Here is a 20799-nt window from a genome sequence, read left to right as displayed (position 1 = left end):
AACCCTATTGTGTAAGGCACAGAGAGGTACCAATTTGCCTGAAAACGTGTGAAATCATAATCCCATTTGATCAAGCTGGTACTACAGTTGCTGAGCTTTTAAAGTTCCTCTTATGCGCTCCATAGAAGTGCAAATGCCACAATGATTATCTGCTTCTGAGAGGGAAAAAGAAAAGAGAGCAAAGAGAAAAGAGAGCTGCAAAATGCAGGCAAAAAGAAAAGAGAGAGACTTAGAATGAACATGCAGCACCACTTCCATTGGCAGATACGGGATCGAAACCATCATTTCTGCCATCTCTTCCTCTCTTCCCTTTCTACACCCCCTGTCTCTTTCTTCCTTTCCTCCCTCCTCATTCCCCCTCTCTTCATATCTTCCATCGCTCCCTCTCTTGCTCTCCCTCTCTCTCCCTCCCTCTCTCTCTCCCTCCCTCCCTCCCCACGCCCCCCCCCTCCTCCTCCTCTACATGTCTTTCATCCGTCAGCCGTCATTCAGGCGGGCGGAGGAGTAATCATTAAACCTGTGATATGCGATTCCCTTTATTATCATAGCAGCTTCTTCATGTCTGAGGCATGAGAGGCTGAGGAGAGGGAGACGCGCCGCGCCGCGCCGTGCGGCACTCAGCTGCCGATAGGGCCGCTGACGGCTTTGGCCGGCCCAGGACAAAGTCATCTGAAAGGGCCCCCGGCCACCCAATGTACTCAATCCTGGGCCTCCCCTCTCCCTGGGCCCGGGACAACTGACTCCTTTGTCGCTCCCCTGTCGGCTTCCCTGGCTGCCGCGTTGCCATGCAAAGCAAAGGCATGAGAGAGACGGCTTCATCTAGTCATTTCATCTCCTGTTTTTCAAAGGATGACCTGATTCCGTATTATACACAGAGAGTCAGGCACGCACACAGACAGACAAGCACACTCGTACACACGCATACACACACACACGCACACACACACGCCCGTTCAGTGCGCCATCACACCGCCGCTGCAATTGATTTCTTTTTTTTAATTCTGAATAATAAAACAAATTACTCTGGGAAATAGGAAAGAGGCAGACAGGCGGGTTTTTTTAAAAACATAAATTAACATTTCCATTATAAACTCAGTGTGATCTCTTGACGAGTGCAAGAGAGCGTGTGAATGAGAGAGTGTGTGTGTGTGTTTTAGAGAGCGATAGTGTGTGTGTGACTGTGCGTGCATGTGTGTGTGCAAGAGAGTGTGTGTGTGTGTGCGCGTGTGCGTCCGTGTGTGTGTGTGTGTTGTGCAACGTGTGTGTGCATGTGTATGTGAATGAGAGAGAGAGAGTGAGAGAGCGTGTACGAGGGAGAGAGATTGTGTGTGTGCATGTGTGTGCATGTGTGTGTGTTGCCAACCTGTCGGCAGTCAGAGACTCTCATTAATGAGGAGATAATGGATCAGTTTAATACTGCTGCTCCGTTGCTCTGTTCGGCTCTCCGCGGCGCTAGCTCAGTAAACAAACAGGAAAGCTCGACACGGATGAGGAGATGTTGTTTGTCAAATCAAATGCGCCATGCATGTGAATATTATTGTTATTATGATTTATTTATTGTTTATGATCCATTTAATGTGAGGGATGTGCCAGGCTGAAGAAGGATGTTTCAGCTGTTAAATACACCTGAATATACTATACCTGATACAGCTGTTATATACACAACGGACTGGGTTTGTGAAGCGCGAAAGGCTAGCGAGGTGTTACATGTTAGTAAGCAGCATAGCAAAGAGGGAAGGACGCTTGGAGTTCTTACAAAGACTATAAATAAATCACACAGTCACATGGACAAGTATTGCATCATCAATTGGAGATGTTCATGAAATCATGTCACGCTGGTAAGCACTGTTTGGGCATGGTAGGCCACAGTCACAATGAGTGCACTTGCTATTCGTCCCCCCAACCCACCTGTCCGTGTTGGGAACCAGTGGCATGTCAGTGGCCCTTTGGCTGTACAGTAGGTGGAGCACAGATGTGGCCAAAGTAAAACTGGAACTAAATATGTATAGTGTAAGTACAACACCAGCTGGTGATATTACATCGCGGTTACACCAGTTATTCCATTGTAGCTAATAAAGGTGGCTAGATGTTGTTTCTGGGGAAAAAAACTCAAAAGAAAAAACCCCCGAATTTGATCCACGAACCAGCCCAGAATCAGGTGCGTCGCCCTATATTCATTGTTAGACCAGTTACTCAGTGAAGTTACGTGAGAAGTTACTCAGTGATGTTCCTATGTGTGTGCACCTGCTGACTCTTGAAGTAGCCCATGGACACATTGTGTGCAATTATTTCCCCCTGTCCTGTGGCCCTTAGCCTCCAGTCACATGGCTGAGAATCGTCATTCTTAAACATACAATTTACAATTTACAGTGTCGTCAGTGTGACAGCCTAGTACAGGAAACAAGAGGAAAGAAGGAGTTCTTCATCAGCTCTGTGCATAGGCGTAGCCAGGGGTGGGCCTGGGTGGGCCTGGGCCCGCCCACTTGACATCCAAGCCCACCCCATTCACACTTGACAGTCAACTGTTGCCTCATTGAACTATAATTAATGGCATAGCACTGAGCGATAATTAACCATTTTGTCATCTTCTGTGATTTCTATGATTTCAATTTCAAAGTATCATTTTTGAGCACAATATTATAATATCTACCTACACGCTTTCGGGTTGGGCCCATCCGATTTTTTCTGGACCCACCTGTTTTATTATATCTGCCTACGCCCTTGGCTCTGTGTGCTCCTCTCTGCCGCAAGAGTCTGGTCCAGACTACACAGCTGACTGAGGAAGCCAGCATTGGGCAGGATGTTCCTGTGCTTGCGTACTGCCACCACCGCCTCAGCCAATGGCAGCCTCTCGTAGAGCATCAGGTAGGCCAGCACCAGAGCAGCAGAGCGACTGATGCCTCTAGCGCAGTGCACAAACACCTTACCTGTCGAGAAAGGTTTTTTACAAATAAATGGGGCAGAGCAGAGAGTAACAAGGCCCAGGCCGTATCAACAGAGATTCTTTAAGTATAGAGATATGCCAATGTAATAGGTTGCTATGGGCACCTAACATGACCAGGTTCCGGTCTGCCTAAAGGGGGTAATGCTCCTAGCATTGAATAGAACAGTCCTTAGGTCTGCCTAGGTCTGCCTAATAGAACCAGGAAACAATGGGCCAATGGAACCTCTCTCTCTCTACTCTCTCTGGTATCAACATCATGACAATTCATTCATCATTCATCGCACCTCTGTTTATATCCATGTGAGAGGTTGTTATGTGCATTATGATAACTTAGAGAGATGACTGTTTATGACCATTCCTTTGTCAATGTCATTGTAAATGTCAATCCGAATTGAGTTTATTTTGTTTTTTTTGTTTAACCCCTTAATGCAGAGCCTCTGTAATAACCTTACTGTCACGAAATTGGTAATGACCAAGTCTTAATAGGCTACTACCTAATCAGCTACCTAAGACTCCTTGCCATAGCAACGTTGTTATGATGTATTTCAGTGCTTTCAGCAAAGAGTGAATAGGCCCATTGACCGGCCCATCTGCAGTAAGTAATAATTAATATAATATTAAATTAATAATAAATATGTTTTGTTTTGTTGTAGATTAGTTCATCACACCTACCGCCTTGTGAGAGGCCCTGGTGTATGAAGTCTGCAGTGGGGTGGAAGTATGGGCTGAGGTCAAAGTCTTTACTGTCGGGAGCCTCCACCCCATGGTACTGGATGTCCGTGTCGGAGTAAAACGCGGCTCCCGTGTCGATGTGGGATGGCCCATCAGCTGCGTTCAGAATGTGCGTGATCCCCAGGTCCAGCAGCAATGGTTTGTCTTGAGCCGTATGTCTGAGAACAGTAGAACAAACAGAAAATTGAAAGAAATAAAAAAAAAATCAAGAAAGTTGTTGAAGAAGGGTGGGGGCGGGGTCCTCAGGCTTATGATGAGGTCAAAGGGGCGTTGGGATGCATATGAGGAGGTCAAGGGGCGTTTGTTCAAAAAAGTCGAGAACCACTAGCCCGCGATGAATTCCAAGGACGAATGAGATCTGTCGTGTGGTGTCAGAATCTCTGTCATTTTTATTGAATAAGAAGAGACCAATATACATGAAGGTTTCTCTGGCATCCGAAGTAATGCGTGTGGTCTCCCTGGATTCTTATAGTATCTGTGCCATACCATATCTTGCGGTGCTCCTAGATAATAACACACACGATGTACGGTACGGTGTGGGAAGAGACTATGATACCCAAGCTCCAGATTTATGCTGGGCCATGTGGCTGACGAAATGGATAGAAAATACAATGAAATGAAACAAAATAAACATCCAGAGAGGTGGGATGTCTGTTGTATTATCTGTTTGCTCTGCGTTTTAAATTCTGATCCGGCCGGGTATTGACACCTCCACTCTGAAAAGATAATATGTATGTTTTAACCATAACGCCATAATCTTCAGTGGGGGAGGCACTTATCCCTGTTATTTAATTCTGGAGGACGCCACTCCATACTCTTGTATACCTCTCAAAGGCCTCCAGCTTTAACCATGAGCATATTGTTTTTATTTATCATGGCCTGTTTTATACACTGCATTAGGCCTACACACACGGTTGAAGTGCCCTGTTACACTCTATTACAAGTCTATGAACTGCTGATGAAAGGGGTTTGGAAACATTATTTAAATGGTTGGAAAGACGGTGGCTAGCAGTGCTTTAAAACCAACAACATGGCGGCATCGATTATCCATTGTCCTGTTACCAAATACGCATTGCCTGGTTGAATAGTTCATAGATGTGGAGTAGGATGCAAAAGGTCGGTGCTGTGGGCCCAAAAAACGTCTAAGGACCTTCAAGGAGCCACAAGGGCTTTTAAAGCCAATGGTGACAAAATAAGAGGGCAAAGAGAAGACTGGGTCACCAACAGGGAGTTGTTGTTAGGGTTTTTTTTTATTTTATTTTTTTAAGCATATTAACATCATGTAAATAGGTTGTCCATTGGGCCCAGAATTTGGTGCTATGCCCTGTGTAGCCTTGTTGTGTAAATGGGACTGCCGGTGGGCCCTTTCACTCACGGATGAGAAGACTCAACTACTGTATGTGTGTGTTCTATACTTAACCCTGTACTAATGTACTTAAAATAACCCTACTTAACATCTGTACTTGTTGTTCTGTAGCCTATATTTCCTGTGTGCTTTGCATCTACTAGTGGTGTTGACTATAATCATGTCCTCGATTCTAAGTCGCTTTTCTTAAGTAGTGTCTGCCAAATGCAATGTTATGTAATTTTAGAAACATTATTGTACTATTGAAGATGGGAAGTTAAAAATGGTGCTGCAAGATTGGAAAAAAATCCACTAACAGATTATCATGCCATTATGGATAGTTATCAATTCCCCACTCAACCATATCCAAATCTGACCTCACCATCATGCCAAACCCCAAACCCGTGGAGACATTGGTTATCGTGGGTAAGTGCCAGCTTCTCACACAGATTGCTGGCCTTCATGTGGTAATTGGAGTTAGTATGAGTGGTCTTGGCTCGACTGGTCAGTCACGCACCTGTCTGTGTGTGTTTAGAGTCCCCAGGTGTGTTGATTATTGTCATGTCATTATCAGTGGGACTGGCAGGGCCAATGAACATCTGCTCATTTGGCACCACTACGTAAATACCTTCTTTCATCCCAATAAACATTTGTCAATACTTGAAGCCCTGAGATGAAGAACCATACAAGTCCACATTTTCACATTTTGAACATAGGTCTGTGCTTTTTTAATTTGCTGCTTGAACATTACATTTTTTATTTAGATTTTTCTTGAAGTCAGAAATCAAAAGCTTCTTAATTATAATAATATAAGATTTTTTAAAGTCAATGTTAAAAATCAAATGTTACCAGGTATTTACAATTCTGGACATTCACATTTTTTTTGGACTTGTATGGTTCTTCGTCTCATGGACTCACTTATTGCCTTGAAGCCATTCCCAAGACTGAACTGACTGTAGCCTCATAATGCACACTGTTCCACCAGTGGAATACTGTAATAGTACATTGAAATCCACAGTAGGCTACTACTAGTACTACCAGAGACACTTTCAATGCAGAATTAAAGACTCTTTGGTACTACTACTAAACAGGGGTCAGTAATACAGTACAATACCGTAATGCTAGTGCTGGGCCTGGGCGATAAAAAAAAACACATGGACGGCACTATATGGATTACTTTATATCACCATAACGATATATATCACGATATATCACCACTACGAACTGGTATGTTTTCAGTTATTCTCTTTTTCTCTTTATGTGTTCTATCGGGACAAAAAAACATTTCTTCAACAGGAATTTGGCATGGAACTATTTTGCAATAGTCCTGTGATGTTACATGTTTGTCTTTTCCTTCTTTAAATGAGTCTTGTTCAGGGATGCAAAATGAATTTCAGTGAAAACTGAGAATAATGGGATATTGTATCATATTGCATATATTTGTCCAAGCATCAGTGTCATACAATAGGTCTATGTAAGATTTACACACTAAGAAAATGTCAATATCTACATATATGCATGTATACATTCCCAATGTAAAAATATGGGTCCAAATCTGTGTTAAAACTTAAAATTTGCTACGTGTACATGATGTTTTTGAATCGGATCTAATAGATCGGATTTAAGTAGATCGGATTAAGAGTTATTTTGCGACGTGTATACATGGCAATTTCACTTAAATGCGATTAAACGTCTGGGGAAAATAAAGCATTGCGATTGGACTGAGGACGCACGTGCTGAGTGAGCCAAATAAGGCGTGGGGGCGTGGTCGCCAAACCTCCGGGGAACTACTGGGACACAAGCTTATCTTCAGCCCGAAAATGAATTCCCTCAGTGGACTCAAGGCTGGTAAAATCCCCTTTGGGTCTGGTTCTTTCAAATGCTAGTTAGCACCCTCCTAGCTTAGAAAAACGAACTGGTGAAAGGGTGATGTGGAGTAACTTTGTTGTGCTTAATTACTTCGTGGGGCACTTTTACATCAATATATGGAAGCCACAACATTTATAGTCGCTTAGGGACTTTAAATTAAGCAAAACTTTCATGTGAAAATCAACAGGAAGTGCCGCCATCTTTTTCTCACTGACAAAGAGCACGGGCTCTTGGCGCCATCGTGTGGTCAACGAGCATGCGTGGAACGACCGGATTTATTGTAATTCTGATTAAAAGGTTACATGACAGAGGAACGTGTTTAATCGGATTTAAAAGAGGAATAAACCACCCACTTTAATCGGACTTAAGTTTAAATCGGAATAAACTTAAATCCTGTTCGGTAAGTGTTTACATGATGTTTTTAAAGTGGAATTAAGTTTTAATGAGATTTAAAGTGAGTTAAATCGGATTTAAATGCCTCATGTAAACGTACCAATTGATTAATTACCTGGTCCCACAGATGGGTTTGGGTGAGGTATTGCAATGACCCTGTCTGTCTGTCTGTCTGTCTGTTTGTCTGTCTGTCCGTCTGTCTGTCCGTCCACTCGCAGTGTTTAGGGTCACCTGCGAATGGCGCCAAACAGGCAACATCACGTGCATCAAGCATTGGCCAGTGGGCCAGGTTAGATTGCCCATGTTCACTCACTAATGTGTCAAAGTCTATGGAAACAGAGTACGTACGCGTCCCCGATGTATATGCTTGGCCAAACTTCGTTGAAGGGGCCAGTTGGCCGTCGGTTCTTCAGAAGAAGGCCCAGCAGCTCTGAGGTGGTCGGGGATGTGAAGCTCGGCCTCGACTCGTCTCCCTTGCTCATTCTCTTCAAAAAAAGCCATTAGTCAGAAAAAGGAATACACAGCAGTACCTGCCAGAGAAATGTCCGTCTTTTTGCTTCTTTCCCCTGGTACAGTCTGTGTAGTTTATTTTGGGCATACTCAGTTTTCTCACACACCTACGTGCAAACTCAGTCTCTCTCTCTCTCACACACACACACACACACACACACACACACACACACACACACACACACACACACACTGCACACACACACACACACACACACACACACACACACACACACACACACACACACACACACACACACACACACACACGCACACAGCAACAGGGCTCGGTTTGGCTGCTTCGTGGTCTGTTTTGACAGCTACTGTTGGCTCACAACTCTAATGTGAATCAGTGCCGTGTGATGCTAGCTGCGTAAAAGGTTAACTTGGTGTTAATGATCATTTTTGCTAATTGTTATTGTCGGCGAGAGAGGAAAAAATAGCTGCAAATCCCACAGTGAAAACGTACCTCAGGTAGAGTTATTCCTCCTTCTTGTCCTCCTACTATACTGAACCTCCTCCTATTATAAGCCAAATGTCTGTCTGCTTTTTTCTTGCAGACGTTAAGTTGGTGCTGCTTTCACAGCACACTTTTATTTCTGGACGCCATTTGCCTTTTTGGCAGGAAGCTAATTATAAACCTGCGTGCCACAGGAGGGGTTTCCAATCTGTCGCTCTAACACACACACACACAGACTATGCAAGCCTGCAGAAGAGCACAACTGCCAACTCGATCCTCTGCTAGGTATCTCTCTCTCTCTCTCTCTCTCTCTCTCTCTCTCTGTCTCTGAAGAAGAAGAAGACACCCACTGCAGATCTGTTTTTGTCTTGAAGGTGACCTCTGGCACACTTCTTTACTAAATGAAATGAGCGCCAGCATTTCCATTAGCTCAGAGAATGGAACACTTACACTTGTATGATATAAACAAAAAGAGACTTGTGCATACTCTTCATTCAGGCCTTGGTTGAAGTATGCAGATATTTTTTTTAAATAATGTTTTTTTTCTCTATTCGTTTGCATACATATATTTTAGACCACATGTGGATAAAAAAAAATCACCATTTTGACAGGTACATGTTAGAAAACTCCACTTAAATATATCATATACGTGTGAACAGAGTCTCTGATGCAGTGCATGAGCTGGATATTTTTTACATTTTGAAAATACTGTGACATCTGTACACTCACCAATGTCCAAAAACTGCCAAAAAGATTTTTATAAATGCACTCAAGTAAAATAAAGCCTTCACAGTACATTCTCAAAACATGTCCAGCAGGGGTGTACATAAGAGCCTTCATGCAGTGCTATAAAAAAAAAATCACCAAAAGTCGCTATTAGCTCGTTGAAAAATCGCTAGAAGTTGCCAGAGCCATATAGAAACGGGCAATCTCCACTGTGTGCTAGGGCCCACTTTAGCATTAGCAAAATTAGCTATTTGGCGTCTCAGAACTGCTCAGCATTGCGAATGTTAGTTCCTAGAAGTGGGTGTAGCACACAGCAAATGCAATGCAATGCAATGCAGGGAATTTGACAAGACTTGCTGTTCGTAGTAATAACTTCAGATAAACATCACAGATGGTAAAACTGTTGTGATTATCATTATAGAGACAGTTGATAGTTTACATATTTGTGGAGATTACCCCACAGTATAGTTCATTAGTCCTATATTTTTGGCTTTTATGTGGTGGTTCTATGTTGAGTCTATGGAGAGGCAGCCGCTTTAGGCACGACCTCGATCTCGTTGAAAGGCGGGGCTGCAATTTATTTCCTGGTCCTCCATTTGCGCAACTCTCCTCCTCTATGGCTCTGGAAGTCGCTAGATGAAGTCATGATGTTACGTATCACGTCACAGCGTCACACACGACACGCTGATCCCTAGGTAACGGGCCCACATGCCTTCCTTCACTGTACAAATGGGCAGTGCTAGCTACTGTTTGGAGAACAGAGCTTATATGCAGCCCTGCTTAACCCTGGGAACTGCTTCTGATGGCGATGCAGAAAAACAATGATTTTGTCATTGTAAATGCGAATTTTAAAAAGTCGCCAGATGCACCAAAAAGTCGCTAGATGAGGTTTTTAGTCCCCAGGGACGTCAAAAAGTCGCTAAATCTGGTGACAAAGTCACAAAATTGGCACCACTGCCTTCATGGTGATCATTTAGATTCAATATTAATTTCTTGAGCCAGCGATTCGATTATTTTCAATACTCAAGAATGCCCCACGATTCAATTCCATTCAATTCAATTCAGTGGTTCCCATTTTCATCTTCCAGGCTAGGCTATGTATGAAATTTTAAAATAATAAACGAAGGCTGTAACATGTCCATGCGTTTTATTTGAGAAAGAATTGTATTATTACAGTCAGTGTTATTATTACTACACAAGCAAAATACAACGCCTCACAAAATTAGTTTAATAAAAACAAAAGTAACAAAGAAACGATTCAACTATTCTCTTTGTGGACACATCGATGCATCAAATCATCGGCTCGGTTGATGCATCGATGCGAATCGATTACTATTTACACCCCGAATATCCAGTCAGGGCATGTCATGTATATCCGTGACTACTGTGCATGCTGCTCCCCAAAGTCTTCTGGCATCTTGTCCAGCTTCTTGTCCAGTTAAAGGAAAAAATAATGACTAAATATTTACTACTGTTTACTAAATGCATAAATGCATCCTACCAATGTGTTCTTCTCTACAATCATCAAGCAACTATCGCAGGGCTGCGTCTGTCATAAGCAAACTTACTGTAGGCAATTTCACAGGGCCCCACAAACTCTGCGCCCAACAGTCAACTGTAAACATCAACAAAAATACTTTATGAACAAGAATGATTTTTAAGGGCCCGATATCTGTATTTCATCATAGGCCATCATGCGGCATCCTAGTCTCTCCTATATGTGTAGAGCAAGTGGCTTTTCCTGCTGCATGAACTGTCATGCCCAGTATGTCATATCCATGCCATCAAGCCATCCGTTCTGCAGAGTTCTTTCACTCTGGGTAGTTCAGATGCTCTGCTTTAAAAAAAAGGATGTAGCCCTATAATGCACGCTGTTCCACCAGTGGAACGCTGTAGTAGTCGTTGAAAATACAGTACGTACTTAACTACCGTGGTACTACACAACATTGAATCTGGCCTTTAGTACTACATCACAACTTGGTCATTGCCATTCTGGTAATACCCTGTTTATAACAGGGGCCATGTCTTAAAAAAGGATTTATCACCCAGTGAGCAGACGCAACGTCTTCTGATTGGCTGAGCAGGTGTCCTTTATTCCCCGGTAGCAGGACACCTATGATGTCATGCGGGCGTGCGGGCGTCCAAGTTGCTTCTTTTCTAACTTTCTGGTGAAGTGCCGTTACTAGTTCTATCGCATCTGGTTGTCTAGTCAAGACCGCGTCGTTAGTTCTATCGCATCTGGTTGTCTAGTCAAGACCCCGTTACTAATTCTATCGCATCTGGTTGTCAAGTCAAAAACCCAGTCGTCAATTCTATTGCATTTGGTTGTCAAGTCACCAACATTCTGCGCGCGTCCTTACATGCCTCCGATAGAGGCGCGTCTCACTAGATTAGGAAGTGGTGCCCATAGCAACGTACCAAGCGCAGTGGTGAATCCACTTTCTCACGAAGCCTTAGATCAACATACTAATAAATTAATACTTGAATGCTGGTAACCGGGTGATAAGCGGAATAGCGGCCTTCGAGGCGTCCCGATATCAAGGGAAATGGACTTGGCGAAGCGAACAGCCCTTCGGCTGCGCCGTCGGGCTGTTTAGAACGCTCCGCCTCGTCCATTATTTCCCTTGATATCGGGACACCTCGTCGTCCGCTATTCCATACTTAAAGTGGAATTCACCTCTGGGCAATGTGTGCTGTTATCACATGTAATTTATCCTCATTTTGCATTTTACATGAGAAAAATAAAGTAATTTGCATTATTTAGTTGAATTTAATACATTTATGTGCTGAACCGCGATTGCCAAAGCTATTTTAACGTACTCAGTTAACCAGAATGCACTGCGGGAAACTAAGTAATCGTTGCCAGGTTAACGCGTCACCGAATTCGAAGGAATCTTGCGTTCTGGCTGCTCAGTGCTCGCTGCCAGCAGTCGTGGCTGGTTTTAGGACAAATGTAGGCTGATATCCGAGACAGATTGATGTTGTTAATGTAGACTGTTGAAAAACACAACAATCATGCATTTTCCTCACTGGGTCTCATTGCGCAAACTATAGCTACTAACAGCGAATAAAAAGCGAATGGAAAAACAAACTGTTGAGAAGTGCAGCTCGTGTCGCAACTGTCGCTGTCCTCAGATTAGTGCTGAAACGGAAAATGAGAAGGCTAGCCTAACCTTACATTTAGCCTATTTTTGAAAAAATAAATAAATGTAGGCCTAATACTCATTCAAGAAGGAAGTAGCCTGTCTATCTCTGTTCATGTTCTATCTATCGGTTTAATCCCATCAAATCCAAAGGCGAGGCGGACTTGTCTCCCAACTTTATCAAAGAGCGCACGCTTTCTCGCCCTCTCTCTCTCGTGCTGGTGTTTGACCAAAAGCCGTTTCATCCGGACCTCTGCTGTTGGTCCCTAACAAATAGGCCTACAAGCCAGAGGGAAATGATAATTTATAGGCCTAAATAAAACAAATGTGCAGGCTGCCTTTTAAAAATGGTCTTCATCCCATTCGTTGACTCTAATGCAAGTGCAACATGAAGGAAAATCGCCCCTCGGTAAGTTGCACCGTGCGCACGCAATTCTGGGCATTCAGCTGTTCAGGTTATGCTTTCTGTTTTTAGAAGATGAGAAATTAGGCCTACTTGCGTGAAACATAGCTTACAAACCCACATAGGCCTAAATAGCACATCGGGACACCCCACCGTCTCCATCTCGCCAGTTTGAGGGAGGCGTTGGGTTAGACCTGCATTTTGAAGATGTAGGCTATCGTCGGTTACTTTGGTCAAGTGTTTAATTTGATTTGTCCGTTCATGTCTCAACTGTCCCTCGAGAGGAAGTCTGTGTTTATAATTTATGCAAAATAGGCGGCCCTGACTGCCTGGGGAGTGAGCTGAAATCTACAATGAATTGACAGTAGATTTCAGTAGCCTGCCTGAGTGTGCCTTGTTCTTACTCGTGTTGTTTAAATGCAATCAAGTCCAAGTGCAGTAATGATAGCCAGCGCATGCATTTATGGCTACCTTGTTTGCAACCTGCGTAAGAGGAGCATGCACATCGCCAGCAGGGCAAGGAGGACGCCACGTTTGAGGATAGAAATAGTCGCAGCCTCCTTCAGCAATCCATCAAATAACTTTAGGGGCCTATTATTTAATTAAAATAAAGCCTGATTCAATTAAAGACAACTTCACTGTCGAGCTCCTATTGTTTAGCCCATTAGGACTCGGAGTGTCCGTGCCGCTGCACCGTGATCCGGACCGGACCTCAAATAATTCAGCAAGCTTTTAAAAAAATATATTAGCATATTAAAATTAATAACAACGCAAAACAAAAACAAAAAAACGTGTAGGCAATGCCTACCATGTGTTATTACAACTTGCAGGCCTAATAGGCTACACCTGGCAGGCATGATATCGTGGACGGTTGCGCTCCGATAGCCTTCAGGTGATTTGTAATGACAATGAGCGCATATTAACAATGCGGACAAAACTTTTTTTAAGCAGTTGGATTGAATGCACCAGGCTTTTACCACTGTGCTGTAACCTATAGGCCTACTTGAAGTAGGCTTATTATCCGGAAAATGTAGGCCTAAATATCTCCATCCTCGAAATGTGTTATCTGCCTGCCTGCTGTTCTGTTCCATGCCGCCTGTCATGCCGAGGTGATTTGATGACGCGTCCAATCATATCACCCAGCAACGTTCTAATGGCATTGTAGTCGTTATTTTTTCTTCCGGTGATTTGATGACGCTTGAAATCACCATTACTAAAACAATAAATAGCTTTTATATTTAATATAAAGATATTATATCGAGTGGCTACATAATCCCCTGTTATAATGTGGTCTAATACAGAGATAGGGCACAATATTGTTTTAAAGGTGAATTCCGCTTTAATAACTAGCCATGCTCCCCAGTTTCCTCTGCGTGTACAGCTCCTTGTCTAGTTGGCGTAGTTGCTCCAGGAATCCTTGGTTGGGGCAGATGTTGCGGTTTTGTGCCACTTCTCTGATGGCGTCGGGGAGAGTCTTGTTCTCATGGATCATCAGGTAGGCCAGCACCAGCGTGGAGGAGCGACTCAGGCCCATGGCGCAGTGCACTAACACCTTACCTGTGAAGCAGAATGATAAACAAAGGTGAGGGGTCATACTGGATAAAATACAGCAATATGCAATGCATAAACAGCTTACCTGTTAAACAGAAAGATAAACAAAGGGGAGGGGTTATACTGGATAAAAAACAGCAATATGAAAAAATATGTTAAGTAGACATGCGGTGCACAAACACCTCACCTGTTAAACAAACAGACAGACAATGACAGACAAAGGGGAGAGGTTATACTGGATAAAATAGGACTTTATTTGGGCAGCCGTGCCCTAATGGTTCAGGAGATGGGCTTAAGATCAGAGGGTTGCAGGTTCAAATCCCACCATTCATCTCCCTACCTCAGTCCATCGCTGAAGTGTACTTTAACCCCACATTGCTCCAGGGACTAACCATTACCTTCTACTTTGAAAAATAAGGTAAGGCGCTTTGGATAAAAGTGTCTACTGTAATGTGTTGTAGCATTATGCAGTGCACAAACACCGTACCTGCAAGTAGACAAAGACAAGAGGTTTTGCTGTATTTGTTCATTTGTTTGCAGTACTAGGCCTATACATACTCACACTACATACCTTACCTGTTTATGCAAATGAATTGTGGTAGGTGTTTTTGTAACTCTTACATTGCAGAAACACTTTACCTGTTTATGGGCAGCTACACAGTCTCACAGACTTTTGACCAAACGGTAATTGACACCATGGGTGTGAGACTGGGTAGGTTTATATGTTGGGAAATGAGGGGCAATGGCTATACTTTTCTTTGTTTGTACTGAATAATCATCCGCCTTATGGTAACATTTCAACTCTAATCGCTAGCCAGGGGTGATAGCTGAGAGTAGTTCACCCATAGAGAAAGGACAGTAACCTCTTCTTCTTTCATACACAGTGTGGTTGTTTAGTCTGTTTTAAAAAGCATTACCACAGTTCTTTAAAAAATAATCACTTTATTCATAACCTAACAAGCCAACCCACATCAGATTGAGTGGTCTGTCCAGGGTCCGAACACTTGAACGTTTTTTTTTTGTGTGTGCTGTATTCCATGGTAGAATAATGTTTTGACCACAAAGGTCTTCTTAAGATGGTCACAGTGGATGGAGCCCTGGGCAAACCAAAGTGAGGTATGAAGGTTTTGTCTTTCAAATTGCCTCTCCACTTACAATTAGGTAGCACTTAGGGCTGGTCTGGCCATCTGGCATAGCGGGCATTTCCCAGTGGGCCTAGCACCCTTGTGGGTGCAGGGCCCACCGGTGAGTCTCATTTCTGCGCCACTAATCATGAGGGGGCCCTTTACAGTTTTTCTCGATTGCTTACACACAATTTCTGGTACTTCACACACAATTCTCGGAACATCTCACCCATTTCCCAACTCCCCTAACCAATGTCACTGAACACATAACACAATTCCTTCTTTACACTCACATTTCAGTTTTAAAACACACTCTTTTCAAACCACTACACACAATTCTCTGGATTACACACAATTTTCATGAAGAAAAAGAATACTAAACTCAACTGCCATACTAAGTTCACTTCCTCATCACATGGGCACACTCTCTTCATACCGGTTTACAATCTGAAATCATCACCCCATAAGGACACACATTGCATGTCATATTGATGAAAAATGAGTGGATGCAAGGAGAAAACACATTTGTTTCGTTTTTGAACTCAAAGGTATGTTATACAAGACATCACTTTCATATGGTTACCCAATATTTTACAACAAATTAGTGCAAATGTCAGAAAAATATGTAAAATATATACTGTAATATATATACTGAAATATATCTGTGTACTCCAAGTCTAAAAACAATATTTCAGTATTTTACTACAGAAAAAATACCCTCTTTAGTAAGTAGAACACTGAAGAAAATACGTTTCTACTGTGTTTCAAGTTGAGTAGGCCTATAGAGTTTTACCTTGTGCATATTAGTGTTCAATGGTTCACATAAGAGTGTATTAAAATTACTGCTTGTGTGTGTCATTTGAGAACAAAATGACCTTTTTAGAAGAGAGTACATTGTTTTGAGACAAGACGTGCATTTTTCAGAGGTAGTGAGGAGTTTTGCCCGTTGTGTGTGAGGTTTGGAGATTTGTGTGTAGAGTTTTGAGAATTCGAGAACTGATTCCGAAAAATGTGTGTAAGCAATCGAAAAAAACTGTAAGCCAAAATTGCCCGGGCCCTATTCCTCCCCCCAGTCCAGGCCTGGTAGCACTAGATGGCCAATCATAGCAATGGCCTTGTTTACCCACCACAGTATGTCCTTTCGGTCCTGTTGTGATTGTGTAAAGCCCACCCAGTGACTACAGAGACAATGATGTGATCTGGATGGGGAGAAAAGTTGCTGAGCTTCAATGGTTTGTGGCTAGACTATACACAGGATTTAAAAAATACTTTTGAACCACTGATGTAAATCTATATCTCTATGCTTCTCTATGACCAACATTTGAAGAATATGTGGTCTGACACAGCCAAAGCACACGTCAGCTGACAAAGATATGAACCTGAGGAAAAGGCGAATTAATCACCACACACTGGTCTTCTTTGCTGGAAGTTTATTAGGTGAAAGAAACGAAAGATATGGACCTCTGTTGGTTAGGTAAGTTAAAAAAATAGGGGTATCCATGCTGCTCTAGATGAACTTGGTGGCGGAGTAGAGACAGGCCTGATGAGGTCAAACAACAGCTAATGGATTAGTAAATAAAAGAGGGGTACTGTAATTGTAACAAAGAGGGGTCATTTTAGAGGTCACAACCTTGACACTGACCTGAAATGTCCATGGCGCTCTTGATGAACTTGGCGGCGGAATAGAAGAAGGGGCTGAGGTCGAAGGAGGGACAGTCGAAGGCCTCGACCCCGTGGTAGATGATCTTGGTGTCCCGGTAGTAGCTAGCTCCCGTGTTGACATTGTACTTGCCGTGTGCCGCGTTCAGGACGTGGGAGATGTTGTGACCTTGAAGAAGCCTCTTGTCCTTGGCCGCATACCTGGAGAGGTAAGAGACGGAAAAGGCTTAAAGGTGATGTATAGTATAATACATAGTGGGGCGGTGGTAGCTCAGGTGGTAGAGGAGCCATTCGGCAACCCAAAGGTTGCAGGTTCGAGCCCCGCTCGACCTGACTCCATCGTTGTGTCCTTGAGCAAGATACTTAATCCCTAGTGCTCCTGGTGGTAAGGTGGTACCCTGCGTGGCAGCCACGGCCACCGGTGTGTGAATGTGAGTGTGAATGGATGAATGTGAGGCAATCTAAAGCGCTTTGAGTGCTCGAAGGAGTGGAAAGGCGCTACATAAATGCAGTCCATTTACATAGTATAGTATAGTATAGTATAATATAGTATAGTAGTGTACTGTAGTGTAAAACAGTGTCATGAAGCAGTCGTGGACATCAACGTCATGAACGTTTTATGGTCATTCAAAGTTGACATAGTGTGGGCTGTATCAAACACAAGCAGGTAATTGGAGTGCTTCTGGGTCTTCACCTTTTTTCCTTGGTGCTCATCAGTGTAGGGGCTCTCAAACTTGGTCCAGGAAGACAGATGCTGAGGCACTCAAGGTTGCATTTTTTTTAACTTTTTTATTTGGCTACAATGCCTGCGCGTTTCGGCCCTTATGGCCTTCTTCAGGGCGTATCCTAGTGTGGGCTGTCTTTACCATAACCGAATGTCAAGAGTAGCCTAATAAAAGGTTTATGACATTGACAATGTTTATGACACGTGTACGAAATTGTCATGACACTGTTATGACAATGTCATCTTATGCGTATGAAACCAGCGTCAAGTAGTGTTACCATGTACCGGTAATGTCATGTTTACTGTAATGTACTGTAATCTCATGTTGAATGTAGCGCTGTGTTTTTCAACACTGGGGGTCGGGACTCCATTTGGGGTCACCTAGAATTCAAATGGGGTCGCCTGAAATATCCGAAAGTGTGTGAAAAAGAATACTGATAAATATTACTAATTCATATAACATAACTATTCAATATTCTCTCTAAAACACCATTCACAATCTCAGACTGTCATAAATATCTATAGGTTTAATACCCTACAACTTATGCAGCTCAGTCACGTTTTAATTTTTGTTGTGAATAAATGTGTCCCAAAAACTTGGGATGTCAAAATGGGGTCCCATGCCAAAAAAGGTTAGGAACTGTAGCGTCATGTCCTGTTTGCTGTAATGGCTCACATGTCTCCGATGTATATCCGGGGCACGACCTCGTCCAGGTGGGCACTGGTGCCCTTCTTCAACCACATGAGGCGTTGCAGCTCGGAGGACGATGGCGTTTCATAGCCATTCCCCTCTCCACCGCGGCCAACATTACTCTTGGGCATCGCTGCCACCGTCTCCGTGCCAACAAGCCTAACGTACAAAACAGACAGAGTATATAGGATCTGTGTGTTTGATGATGACATAGTTATAACAGATTTCACCAAGTGAACGGCTATTAGGCTTTAATTCAAAACTTGGAGAGTATTTTGGGACCAAATACACTCCAGGAGATGTGAAATTGGCTCTAAGTGTTTAATTAACACTGCAAGATTTACTGTGTATAGAAATGAATTACACTGGGTCACTACCACCAGGGCCGCTGACAGCTTTGGCTGGGCCCAGGACAAAAACACCTCAAAGGGCCCTTCATCCAATACATTACATGTAATGAGGACCCAATTATGGGCCCCCCATCTCCCTAGGCCCGGGACAGCTGACCCCTTTGTCCCCTCTTGTCAGCTTCCCTGACTACCACATATTAGAGAAGCACAAACAAGAAATAGTAGGTATAAGGAAATAAATACACTAACTGTCGTCAATGGTAATGGGCAGCCGTGTAATGGATAGTCTTTGGCCTAATGGTTAGGGAGGTGATCTTGCAATCTGAAGGTAGTAGGTTCAAATCCCACCTAACCTCTCCATAAACTACCATCCATGGTTGAAGTGCCCTTGAGCAAGGCACCTAACCATGCATTGCTCCAGGGACTGTAACCAATACCCTGAGAAAAATAACTGTAAGTCGCTTTGGATAAAAACGTCAGCTGCTAAGTGTAATGTTATGCTATGTAATGTAAATAATGTAATGTAAGTGTCCTGGAGATGCAATTCATTGTATTTCATCTGTGGCATCTTAAAATACAGACCATTCTGATGTGACCCTGAATAATTGCAATGGTATAATGGCGTGGTTTGGTGTGTTTATTGATGAAGCATGTTTGAAATGTTTGATAATGTTTTTTTAAAAAAAAAAATAGGCTACATGTGTTTATACATATAGCGCATAGAGCTTTACCAAACCAATAGAAAGGATACTGATCGGAGACAATGATCAAAGGCAGAGTGCAAATGCCTAAACAGAAACACATTTTGTTATAGTTAAACATACGGCATGTGCACTGTATGTGGATTAGTGTGATTTATTTTGTAAAAGTATTATTATTTATGCTGTTGTGAGCTATGCTGTTTTGAATTGGGCCCTAAAAAATATAATTCACCTTGAACTAACAATTGTACAAAATACAATGTTCATTAAGAAATATATACCATACATCATAAATGCATGCATGCATGCTAGAATGTTTTATTACCATATTAAAACATAAAAAATACTGTTGCACAGACATAGTCCATACAGCTTTAAACCACTGCTGGTAAGTTGAAGATAAATTCAACCAACTCACGGCTCCCTCTCTAATATTATATCAGTAGGCTTAAGTGATTCTTTTGTGTGGGAGCTGAGCGGCAATGCTTCTGAAAGCACTTTAGTGAGCCAAAGCTATCGTTCTAATCTCTTAAGAGTCTCTTAACAGGGGAGGGCTTAATAGACTGTTCACAATATCTTGTTACAGTTCCTTATTCATTGCAGCCAGCCGGTACAATGAGGCATATTTGGGGAGACTCTCCAATGCACGAGGCAGCCATCATTTTCACAGCTATCGCCCATTCTCTGAGGCGAGCGCGCTCTTTTCACTGAATGCACTGCATGCTATTCAGCGGGTAAGATCACTACATTATGCATGGCAATTATGTTAACCGTTGCAAAATCTAAGAGCATTGTCACAAAATAATGCTTATCGCAGCTAAATGTTTCACTTACTGAGAAAGCCTATTCAACGCAACTTAGAAGTGAACATTTTATGGAGGAATCCGTCATGAAAGAGTGGAATGAAATGCAATTGAATATCATGAAGTAGGCCTAGTATGTAATTATATCTATTGTAGCCCAACCTAGTTGTAATTGTAGGCCTATAACAAAATGAAATTGCAATGCAATAAGCCACCAATTAGGTGTCATTCTGTGCAATAAGCCTTTTGATACTTATCTTGTTCATTACAATTGCATGCTTCAGGATAGTTCATATAATTCTTGATGAGCTTATAAGTAAATACCTAATTTGCAATATACAGACAAGCATTTATACAGCTTTGATTCATTTCTTTATCATTTTACCTCCACACAGGTTGTATGGTTTGATAATATTTCCTTTTCAATTTGACAGGAATTGTGTAAAAAAAACACCTTCAATTTTCTTCGGGGTCAGCAAAGTATCTCTCCTATACTCCATGACTCAATTTTTGGCACGTTTCCGGAGCTGGACTCTGAACCACACAAATATTTCAAGTGTCTCTCATCCCAGCTGTAATGCGGGGTTACATGCTTGCTCAAGAGAACTTAATCCACAGCCGAGGGTGGACTGCACTCATCATATTCAAGTTCACTTATTGATTTCATTCAT

The 20799-nt window shown here is 42.6% G+C and overlaps 2 protein-coding genes across 2 annotated transcripts in view; both read right to left on the bottom strand.

Annotated features, from left to right (window-relative positions):
- Positions 1 to 81: 81 nt before the first annotated feature.
- On the bottom strand, positions 82 to 8389 carry LOC134467620 (dual specificity protein phosphatase 3-like). The gene is made up of 5 exons (XM_063221461.1): positions 8263 to 8389; positions 7632 to 7768; positions 3617 to 3834; positions 2718 to 2927; positions 82 to 155 (listed from the first exon to the last, which is right to left on the bottom strand). The coding sequence occupies exons 2-5, from the start codon at positions 7763 to 7765 to the stop codon at positions 82 to 84; spliced, it is 636 nt and encodes a 211-aa protein (XP_063077531.1). The 5' UTR covers positions 7766 to 7768; positions 8263 to 8389.
- A 1731-nt stretch (positions 8390 to 10120) lies between these two features.
- The window catches only part of LOC134467619 (uncharacterized), a 36048-nt gene continuing 25369 nt past the window's right edge, over positions 10121 to 20799 (bottom strand). The window contains exons 9-12 of the mRNA XM_063221459.1: positions 18260 to 18433; positions 16843 to 17060; positions 13868 to 14082; positions 10121 to 11020 (exon numbers count right to left, since the gene is read on the bottom strand). Coding sequence (XP_063077529.1) covers positions 11018 to 11020; positions 13868 to 14082; positions 16843 to 17060; positions 18260 to 18433 — 610 coding nt within the window. The 3' untranslated portion in view covers positions 10121 to 11017. The remainder of the gene's footprint in view (positions 11021 to 13867; positions 14083 to 16842; positions 17061 to 18259; positions 18434 to 20799) is intronic.

This window comes from Engraulis encrasicolus, chromosome 17, assembly GCF_034702125.1.
Source record: "Engraulis encrasicolus isolate BLACKSEA-1 chromosome 17, IST_EnEncr_1.0, whole genome shotgun sequence".
Lineage (NCBI taxonomy): Eukaryota > Metazoa > Chordata > Actinopteri > Clupeiformes > Engraulidae > Engraulis > Engraulis encrasicolus.
The sequence above is the reverse complement of the archived record's forward strand: the minus strand, read 5'-3'. Positions and strand labels throughout refer to the sequence as shown.